Source organism: Ciona robusta, chromosome 10 (assembly GCF_009617815.1).
Source record: "Ciona robusta chromosome 10, ASM961781v2".
NCBI classification, from domain to species: domain Eukaryota; kingdom Metazoa; phylum Chordata; class Ascidiacea; order Phlebobranchia; family Cionidae; genus Ciona; species Ciona robusta.
The window spans coordinates 3447576-3458582 of NC_143244.1; the positions used below are offsets into that span (position 1 = coordinate 3447576).

General features: G+C 33.5%; 3 protein-coding genes across 5 annotated transcripts; all 3 read right to left on the bottom strand.

Moving 5' to 3' along the window:
• Positions 1-1015: 1015 nt before the first annotated feature.
• Positions 1016-7061, bottom strand: LOC149729608 (uncharacterized). 3 transcript variants are annotated; one of them, XM_089886896.1, is made up of 13 exons: positions 6917-7061; positions 6458-6534; positions 5986-6040; positions 5236-5345; positions 4769-4872; positions 4254-4383; positions 3725-3783; positions 3581-3656; positions 2939-3095; positions 2670-2762; positions 2095-2311; positions 1709-1830; positions 1016-1392 (listed from the first exon to the last, which is right to left on the bottom strand). In XM_089886896.1, the coding sequence occupies exons 1-13, from the start codon at positions 7026-7028 to the stop codon at positions 1142-1144; spliced, it is 1563 nt and encodes a 520-aa protein (XP_089743022.1). In that variant the 5' UTR covers positions 7029-7061; the 3' UTR covers positions 1016-1141. The 3 variants fall into 3 exon arrangements, with proteins under 3 accessions (XP_089743022.1, XP_089743023.1, XP_089743024.1); XM_089886897.1 differs by having other exon boundaries at positions 6436-6534; positions 6917-6951; XM_089886898.1 differs by having other exon boundaries at positions 5236-5366; positions 6436-6534; positions 6917-6951.
• Positions 7060-9112, bottom strand: LOC149729609 (putative ATP-dependent RNA helicase DDX41). The gene has a single exon (XM_089886889.1). It carries the CDS (start codon positions 9110-9112, stop codon positions 7229-7231), a length of 1884 nt encoding a protein of 627 aa, XP_089743015.1. The 3' UTR covers positions 7060-7228.
• A 52-nt stretch (positions 9113-9164) lies between these two features.
• LOC149729610 (transcription initiation protein SPT3 homolog) lies at positions 9165-10424 on the bottom strand. The gene has a single exon (XM_089886901.1). It carries the CDS (start codon positions 10303-10305, stop codon positions 9376-9378), a length of 930 nt encoding a protein of 309 aa, XP_089743027.1. The 5' UTR covers positions 10306-10424; the 3' UTR covers positions 9165-9375.
• Positions 10425-11007: the final 583 nt, after the last annotated feature.

Consider the following 11007-nt stretch of genomic DNA (forward strand, 5'->3'; position numbering starts at 1 on the left):
GGATACAATAAACATCTACATAGCAAAAACAAATAAATATTCTCCTATAAAAAAAACTAGTATAAGAGCACAACCATAGCCGAAAACTTTTTAGAATGTGGAACAGGCAGGGATATAGTTAGACGTGCATTCCTTTTTTTATGCGAATGTTTATATAGTGGGGTGGGGGAAGATGGAACACCTTTTTATTCTATTTTCTCATCCCATATCGCAGTACACGAAGAACAGTAAAATAATTATAAAAACGTATCCTCACGACTCCCATAGACCGTTGTTAATTGTTTAAAACAAGATCAGGATATTTGGATATTCAGTGCTAAAGGTGTCCCATCTTCCCCCACCCTACTATACCTACATTAATAATTTTGGTAGATTAACTACAAGTTGCAATGCTAGTAATATAAAAAAGACTTTTTGTCCCGCATTACCCCACTTTATAGTTTTACGTTGCCAATTTTTAAATAATTTGCTTTTAGTTTAAGAATTTATATCTCACGTGGAACTTAAATATAAAATACTGATAAGACAATAGATGAAAAATATATTTGAAACTTGGTCTTAGGCACTTGGGAGAAAATTTATGAGAAGTGGCTTGTGCGAAAAATGGCATAGCAATATTAAATTTGTGACAAAAAACAAGCTTTGTCTTAAGTTATTTCAATTATTCTGTTTTAAAATACGCATTTGTGGAGTCCTATCTTACTCCACCCTGTATATATACGTATTTTCATTGCAACAGACTTAATGGAAATTGCTCCACTCCAAACCTAGGGGTCACTAATGGGTTGTCCAAATTGTCAGACACATAAAAAATCATCTGCATAGTTACAATCGTGGTAACTGGCATGAGGGTTAATAGTAACATACATGCTAACTCGTAAGCTGGCATGAGGTGTTAAACCTGTGTGATAAGGACTGTCGTTTTACGGCCACGCGAGGGTAAACTAAGCTACATTCATTCATCATTAAACTATCTAAATGACGTCATAGATATGTACCCAACCTTTGCATCAAATCATTTCAGCTCTCTTGTATATCTAAAAACGAGACATGCTTTTTGAAAATAAAATAACGAGTAAAGATAAAAAATATTATGAAAACCGATTTCTTCATTCGACAAATAAGAAGCAATTAACTTTAATTAAATGTTGTTTGTATAAAACTGGTAAGCAGGTGTATTTGAAGGTGCTGGGTTAGCTGGTTTGTGAAACTTTGGATCTTGGTATTGCAATTCTCCCGTTTTATTTAAATGTTTGGTTGCAGAGAAAGATGAAGATAGGTTGGCTTTCAATGCAAGCAGTTGGTTTCTTGTGTGTTTTAACATTTCGAGGTTACTTTCAAGTTGTAGGTTTTCTTCCCTTACATTCTGTAGCATTTTCAGAAGTGGTGCAACTAAAATTATAGACAAATAGTTTAAACTGCCGCATGCGGTTTACAAAGACATGTAATTAAATAAAACAAACACTTAAAAGTGATTATTTAAATTCACGAACAACTTGCAATAAAAGACATGGCTTTTTTACTGTGGATTTGTGTTTTAATATATCGAGGTTGCCTTTTTTTCTCATTTTTATGTAATTCATTAAAAAACATGGAGTTGAGTCTTTTTTATTTGTTTATTTATTTTGTTTATTTGCAAGAAAATGACAAGCATTATGTTAACTTCTTTGTTTTTACACAACTTTGTTGCTGGTTAATTTGAACTTACCCGAGGAAGGTGCTCCGAACTCATGAAAGAACTCCAACATATCGGACTTTTGTAATTGAATGAGGTTTTCGATAGCTGTGAGCCCATCATCAGATGTTGCTTGATCAGGTGGTGAAGTGAGTCTTGTAAAAAGTAAATTGGAATTACAAACCAAAGTTAATAATACCATTTCTTAACAGAACGAATTCCTATTATTTGCGTATGCCAACTGTAATCATTAAATCAAACATATTTAAAAAGATTTTTTCAAACGATGCTAACTTAAATTAGCTTTAATTTACAGATATGAACCATGAATAAGAAAATTTCAAAGCTGCCAAAACTGTCATTGGCGGACATTGACTTGGAATTAGAAAATATAATTTCTAGATCACGTATGAACTTACTTGCGCTTCCCAATATCAGTTGGTTGAGAAGGTTTTAAACTTTCTTCACCAAACGTTGACAAATTTATTACACTGTGTTTGGGTGCTACTGCATAACCAATATCTTGTAAAATATTTTTTTCTGCTTTTCGACCTGATGGTGCTTTCTGTAATGCAACCTTAGTAATTGGTTTCAATTTCTGTTCTTTGCTTAATTTAGCAGGAGTCAGTTCTCCACCTGTAATATTCAAATCAATGTTTGTGAAATTTATTACTAATATTTAATATGTTTAGGCTAACCACAACCGTTTTAAATAAAGTCAGCGGCATATAGTTATAACTAAGGTAGCTCCAGTGTTAAGTAGGTATGCTCGTGTAAGCAGTACTTGTATAACAATTATACACAAAACAATCTCTTAGTAATTTTTCAATTCAGCAATTTTAAATGATCAGTACAATAATTAATTTATTTACCATTAAAATTTGTTTGTATTCTTGCATACATAAGGCTAATTTTTATTTATGTGAATAACTATTAGTGAAATCTGATACTTTATTATTTTGTTAATAATTAGGAATTATTCAGTATAAACTACCTGATCGTTTTTTTGCGGGTTTTCGTTTAATTTTTTTTTCGGATTCCTTTACATGTTTTTCTTTTATACCAGTATTCTGTTGTTCCAGTGAATCTAAATACAAAATGTATATTAAATGAAATTTCTAAATTTAATCGCACACTTTTAGAAACCCACTTTATTATTTAGGTTTATTGTAAAAGAGTGGAAGGAACAAACAATATAATAGGCTAAAACACAATACACAATAGAAATTCATTCAAACAACTGACTCAATTTTAAACTATTACCTGGTGTAGTGAATACGGTTGGTTCCTGTTTAATAGCGGAAATCGCGGCTTCAGCAAGTGAAGAAAGAGTAAAAGTATTTGATGCACTTTTATTAGTTGTATCTATTTTATCCTCACAAACTGGTTGCTCAACTTTGTTCGCCATAGTGGAGCTGTCCTGTAAAAACAAACATGTAAAAAAAAGTTAACATAAATATATATTCATTATATCATAAACCTTCTATGAATAAATAAATGAATGAAACTTACTTTACCCTCAAGTGGCCGGAAAACAGTCGCTATAACACTAGTGTTCTGTTTTATACACCTCATGCCAACTCACAAGTTATCAAGTATGTTACTTGTGGGTTATTTTTTCATTTTTGTTATGTATGGCTGATAATTTGAACAACCCATTAATGACCACTGGGTTGAAGCAATTGCTGTTGAGTGTCTTGGCCAAGAACACATACACACGATAGCAGCGCCGAGTGTTTTTCTGGATTATAGGCAGGTGCACTTTCCACTTTGCTACGATGCCGGACAATGAATAAAAATAACTAATTTCCTCATATGGTTAAGCAACAATAGAAAAATATTAATAAACTGGCCTATATTTGCACATACTTTGTAGCTAAAGGTTGTACAAAGAGTCAAACTTACTTGAACTAAAGCGACTGTTTGTGGTGACCTAACTTCAGCGTTATTTGTCAAAGCATAGTTTGGATCCAATTGCGGTCTGCATAAAATCTATAGTTACAAAATTGTACCAACAAACTAAAATGTTTAAATCACTTGTTTACTCACTTGATATCTTTTGGTGAACGACACGTTTCATCATATGGGTTGGATGGGAGTCGATACACCTGTAAAACATACAAAAGATTTGTATCAGCTTAAAAAAAATCAAAAACCAAAACTGATAGAGTCATAGGGATTATTTCTTCCACCAAACATTTTATATTAGGCTTTTGCCCTTTAATGTTTATATTAAGCCTGCTTGGAACAGTTCATATATTTATAAGTGTATTACTAGTTTGTGAAATATGAATAAATATTTCTAATTTATACCATACTATAAATTACTAGCATATTTGTTGTTTCAGATTACTAAGAAGTAGCAAATGCAAATGTAAAACTTTTTGGGAAATCGAAATCAAATTGCAATACTGAAATATCTATATCCTGTTTATTTAAAATATAATAAAACTAACTAAACTTTTAAGGTTACCTCAACACACTATATAAAAAGTAATTCGATTTAAAACAGTAACTTTAATTTCACATGCACTGTGAACATTAATGTATATAATAATGATGTATTTAACACACCAACCTTGCTACAAGATAATTTCTTAAATGGATTGTTTTTCTTTGTTTTTGAGAAATGTTGAGAGCAATAACCGCAATATTTGGTTGTGTTGCTACTGCCTGCTTCTTCACATAATAAACCAGACATTTGAGCGCTGTAATGAAAGTTTCTAATCATTAGCTTTAGAAATACAAACATTAGAAATCTTAAATTTGTTTAACCAACAACAGTGAAATTAATAAAAGTAGATACATGTAAATTGTAATAGGGTGGAAAAAATGAGACACCTTTTCCTTCTATTTTCTCGTCCCATTTAGTAGTAAACATAGAACATTCGAAGAATTATAAAATCGTATTTTCATGACTCTCATAAAACAGTGTTAACTGTTTAAAACAGGAACAGAATATTTGAATAATATGTCTAAAGGTGGTTTCCCCATCCTACTATATCCGTAAAATGTATTTACTATAGGGGTTAGATCTGGATTTCATCATGTTTTAGGCTAACAATGACATTTAAATAAATTGAAACAAATTACCAGGTGACATGAAAACTAAACTTGCAGCCAGATTTTGCACAATCCATGCACGCTCCAGTAGATGCTGATTTGGGACGTTTCATCTCATCACATATGTAGCAACTCTGTTGTAGTGAGAAATATTATGTGGTAAGCAAGTTAGAACGAGAGAGATTTAAACAGTTAATAAAAGTGCATTACTGCTTCTAATTTTTTTTACAGTGGCAACGCAAATCTTAAGAACAAAGTAATATTGGAGCATTGGTGCTTTTAAAAACCTGTAAGCTTTAAAAATAATATAACATTTGAAACCTTTTCATTAATTGATACAGGCAAGGTGTTAAACATTTTCTATTTTATGCATTACTAGTGTAATAATTTTTTAACATTATATTCTGTTTAAATAAGATTGTGTGTTAAAATAAAGCGTAACTAGTAACCACTGGTGCAGTGCATGGGTAACAAAAAAATTCTATATATTGACTGACCTTTGCAAACCTCATGTCTGGAACTTTCTGTAAAGCAATCGGTTCCATTGTCGCCACGTTGCCGAAGCCAACTTCAGGAATATACAGTGCGCAAACAACATGTGCCCAGCCTGTTTGATAATAAAATGATTCTGTGAGAAATAAAAAAATACTATGTGTAACCAAAACAAACAAAGAGGTTGGAAAATGCTGCTCTAAAGGTTTATATGGCTGTTCAATAAATTTATCATAGTTTAATAAAAAATTATCTTGGGGTATGCTTGACAAAGGGTGTAAAAGTTGTTCATAAGTGTACACATTCAACTGTTGAGGCATCACTCTTCGTAAAAACAAAATACTAAATAGTCAAATATAGGTACAAATGTAATATTGTATCATTAAATGGCTTTAGTCTCAAATTGTATTTAGATTTTATTTTCAAAAGGTGGCATATATTAAGGCTGTGTTTAAAATCGATGTATCACAAAAACGGTATTATTAATCTGGCAATAGTGCTGCTTATAATAATTTACTTTTTTAGCATTGCTATTGCATGGTAACACAATAAGCCAATATGCAGACTTATTATAAGTAACTAAAGCGTATGTTGTTTGATGAGTATACTCAGTTGAATATGTTTTTAGCTAAGGTTGATCTGAACTGCTTTAAAATAAAAGTAACCAACCCCTTTATTCGCAGTAGAACCAGTTTAGAAAACACTACATTATACACAAATGCTCATTGAAAATATTCTGTGTTGCACAATCTTACATGTCATATCTGTTTTCTTCATAGCTCCACCTTCATGAGGACAAAGTTGGCATTTCTGAAAATAAAGGATGGTTGATAAATTTGCTCTCTTTTGAAATCTCTTTTGTTAATTAACTAAAACAGGTGTAACAATTATGTATTTAAGTTTTGAGTAATTTTTTTTACATGAATCTTGCAACCCTGGGAACTACGAAACCAGATGCTTGTATAACTGCAAAGCGTTTCTAGCTGCAAGTTTGTATATAAAGTTACGTACTCTTTACATTGTGGACTTAATGTAAAACGATGTCCCCCACCCCCAATAAATTTTAGTTTGTCCGCCGCTGTTGCCGACAAACATTGCAGTGAGTCTCCAGGGTGGCACAAGCAATCACACAAAAATTACCACAATCCTGCATTAATTTAACTGTTCGACCAATAAACAGAACTATTTTAATAATTTTTATTTACATTTATTACAATCCAAATTTACCAGTTGTCCAGCTTCTTTCGATTCACATCTTTGACAAAACCAAGGGCCAGAGGGAACTTGCACAATTCCATAACAGGCTGTAGAATTAATATTAGTTATAAGAAACAGGTTTAGCAGATTCTAACTTATACACAGATTGCTTTTTGGTTAAGTTTTAATTCCATGCAGTAAAGTTTATATACATCAGACGATCAGAGGAGCTGTTTGTTTGGCAGGAATCATGACACTCCCTTTTACTGCAAACATGCGAACAGCTCACCCCAGGTCCTTCAAATATAACATAACACTGTACTTCGCCAAAATTTCAATGTGTAAAATGCAACAATCACTTTAATCTAACAATCTGTGAAACATCCTCCACTAGGTCCTATGAGAATTTAAACTCGAAAATTTACGCAGTTCATTCCTGCCACCCTGTGTTGTAAATTTGTGATAAGAAGAAAAATAACATAAAAATACCTTGATGAACCGCTACAGAACATTCCTGTCCATCACAATAAACCAGAGGATTCTCAGCCCATCCTCTTTCATCAAGACAAACACAGCAGCCTGCTAACATTGGCTTCTCCATATTTCAAATTTAAAACATTTTACTACCTCAACTAAAAACCAAACAGTATTTAAAAAAAAAAAACAATGTAAAATACAGTTTACAAATATTAAATTAAGTTTTATCGGTTAGGTTAGGATAATACATTAAAGCTAAGTGATAACTTAAATAATTCACATGATTGTTGTGTTTAGTAAGCAAATTGTTGTATTTTAACAACTTTAATAATCAGCAGCATTGTTTGCGAGATAATCCTGTCTTCCAATGTTACTTATCTGTTTCGATCTCGCTGCATCTAGCTTAGGACACTCAGTGATTCTGTGAGCCAAACCACCGCAGTATGTACAACCACGTTCTCCACCAAGTTCCATAAAGTTTTCTTCAGCTGGACCCAGCTGTTCTAATATCTCTGGTATTTTCTGCTTAGCTTCTATAAGCAAAGCACGCAAGTCAAGCAAGGTTGAACTATCACAAGACTTATTGATGAAAGTGGTGGCAATGCCTGTGCAACCAGAACGACCTGTTCGCCCAATTCTATGAACGTAATTTTCAATGTCATCGGGCATGTCATAATTGAGGACATGCTTTATACCTTCAAAATCTAAGCCTTTTGAAGCAATGTCAGTTGCCACCAGCACATCTTTCTCACGTGTACGAAACAAATCCACAGCACGACTTCTTTCCTCTTGGTCCTTGCCACCATGTATGGCTACTGCTTCAACTCCTTTTAGGAGTAAATATTCATGAATGTCATCAACATCTTTCTTTTTCTGAGCAAACACAAGAACAGGAGGTGAGGTTTTCTGTAAGCAATTAAGAAGATGTACAACCTTTGCTTCGTCCTTCACATATTCTACTTCTTGTATAATATCAAGACTAGCTGCACCAGCTCTACCGACATTTACTGTGACAGGACACACTAAAGCAGAACGGGCAAAATTCTGAATTTTTTTTGGCATAGTTGCACTAAACAGTAAAGTCTGCCTTTGCCCTTTAAAATAGGAAAAAATAGTTCTTACATCTTCTTCAAATCCCATATCAATCATTCTATCTGCTTCATCAAGGCAAAGAAAACGACACACTCCTAAATTCATCATTTTTTTGTTCAACATATCCATAAGTCTTCCAGGTGTAGCAATGACTGCATGACAACCTTTTCGAATAATATTCACTGTTTCTTTGGCTGGTATACCTCCAATACAAAGCGCTATTCGCAATGATGGTAATCCACCACCTTCAAGATGCTTTGCATAGTAAGACATGACTTGATGTGTCTGTCTTGCAAGTTCCCTGGAAGGGCATACAATCAAACCATATGGACCCTCGTTTTGCAAAAAAGGCAATTTCTTTTCTTGTTCAATGCAGAACATGAGTAGTGGAAGAGTAAAAACCAAAGTTTTACCACTTCCTGTAAAAGCAATTCCTATCATATCCCGACCAGATAAAACGACTGGAATGCCTTGAGTTTGTATAGGCGTAGGTTTACGAATATGCTTCTTTTTTAACCCAATTATTATTGGCTTTGGAAATTTCATATCCCTGAAAGATCGAATCGGTGGTGGAACATTTTGTCCTTCAACGTCTATCCTAAGGTGAAAACGAATTTTGTCATGAATTTGTTGTGTTCGTTCCCGTATAAAGTGTGGTGGGGACCAGCCTGTAACTAAAGGTGTGTTATAAGTAATACCTTGAGCTAAATCTTGGACAGATTGCAAAGCTCTTGCTTCTGTAACAGACTCCAGTATTTTTCGCTCTTCAATTAACTGTAAATCTTTTGCCGTCTCTTTGACAACTTCAGCTTGTTTTTTTAAATTACTATGCTGGTCAAGCAAACTAACACTTGGTTGCATGCCAGAAACTGGTGGGGTTGCCGCACGGGCACAGGAAGAAATATCTGTTGAAGCTACTGCGCCACGGTCGGGACTGCTATTCCGACTTCTATCTGAATCAGATTTGTTTCCTAGTTTACGTTTGAGCAAGTCTTGCATTTTTAAAATGTTGAGATTTTTACGATCTTTTAACGGAACATACGGAACATAATCATCTTCATCAGATGATTCTTCCTTCTCCTCTTGTCGATATTTCCGTTTAACAGCAGGTTCCATCACGAAGTCAAACAATTTCTAACTAAGTTTTACAAGCTCTATAGGCTACCAATCTGAAACAGAATGTTTATGACAAAACATGAAGTTTTAGTTTAAATTTTTGACAATATTTTTTGCGCTTATTTGTAAGAGTTTAATACAGCAGTAGGCCTATTGATTATTAATAATCTGTGTGCCTGTTCCAAATTAGCAAAATTTTACCCTGAGGATTCATCTAAGCCAATTTTCCTAATTCAGTATATAAATATAGGCCTACACCCCTACTAAAGTAAAAATATCAAATCTTTCACTCCGCAATCAACATTGTTAATATTACACCTATGTAATGGCGTTGTTGCTGTATACCGCCTGTAAGCCTCAGAAACATCATATGTTGTGAGTGGGGTGATCACCTTTTCTTTTATATTTACTTTATCGTAACTTTTAGTTGCAGCTATATCTTTAACAAATGGCAACTTTTCATGCTTGATAAGCAATGCAAGGTGTACAATATTAACAACAGTTTCGTGTGCCAAATATGCTATAACTTCCCATGCATCCATGTTAGGTTTTGTATCAAAATGGTCAACAAAATTAACAAACCATTGTAAAAACTTGTTCATTCTTTTCAAAAATGTCACTTTGCGAGCTTGAGAATAAAATAAATATTGTTCTTTGTTCATAAGGCGTGTTTGCTCTTCAGCTCGCCGCAGACGTTGAATTCTATCTTCATTTGATTTTGTATCATTCAATAAAGTGTATGAAGGGTCAATAAGAACAATGGAATTTTTCAAAATGGTTGATATTTTATTTACTTTTGCACCACCACACAATTCACCAACATTATCAAATTCCATACCTTGCATAACTAACTTTTTGTTCTCCTTTAAATAAAAGTATTCATGTAATTGTCGACACTTTGAAAGAGATGTTCTCATCAGTACTACAATATCCTCTATTCCTATCTCGTTAGAATTTCTTAATTCAGCCATTTCAGCAGCTTTAGATAGCAAAACACATATTTGCGAATATACAATGTTAAGAACCAAAGTAGCAGTAGTCTTACAAGGTTGAGAAACATCTCCAGCAGCATGCATCATTAAAAGCAGATCGTCCAAAAGCAAATCTGACCCCAAGGAAGAACCTATAGAGTCTACTTCAATCTTGTGCGTATTTCTTTTGACAATGTTTTTCTCGGCGTTTTCTTCTGACATGTTTCTCTTAATTATACCTAAGTGGTCTCATGCAACAGAAGTGGTCCTATTATATTATATAGACCGCACGTTTTAAAAACTATGGTATAGCATTGTCAATAATTCAGGAATTGACTAATTAACTTTTCCACCAGACGGCGCAGAGTTTATTTTTTTAGTGGGGAGTTGAAAGATTTCAAAAAAAACATCTTTTGCACACATTTTGTCAAAGAGATTAAAACCACACAGCAGTTTTTATATTGGTTTTAATGTCTTTGCATTTTGTGTTGGTGAAGTAAAGAAGGGTTGAAACGTAACGGTTGAAAAAGCTTGTGTTTTCACGTTGGTGTTTAGAGAAAAATAATAAGCTTGTATCACTATTTACCGAGTAATTACCGATTAGCGTGTAATTACCGATCAGGAACTCGTCAGTTGTTCATTAATCGGTACTTTTTGGCTCTGTTTAGATTACGGCCAAAATATGAATGAAAAAGTGGAATAATAACTTTCCCCATCTATTAATACAAGAAAACGTATAGTAAGATGGGAGAAGATGGGACACCTTTCCATTCTATTTTCTCGTCCCATTCGGTAGTAATTAAAAAACGTTCAAGAAATTTTAAAACCGTAGCCTCGCGATTCAGATAGACTATTTTAGCCGTTTAAAATACGATCAATATATTTGGATGTTATGTGCTAAAGGTGTTCCATCTTCCCCACCCT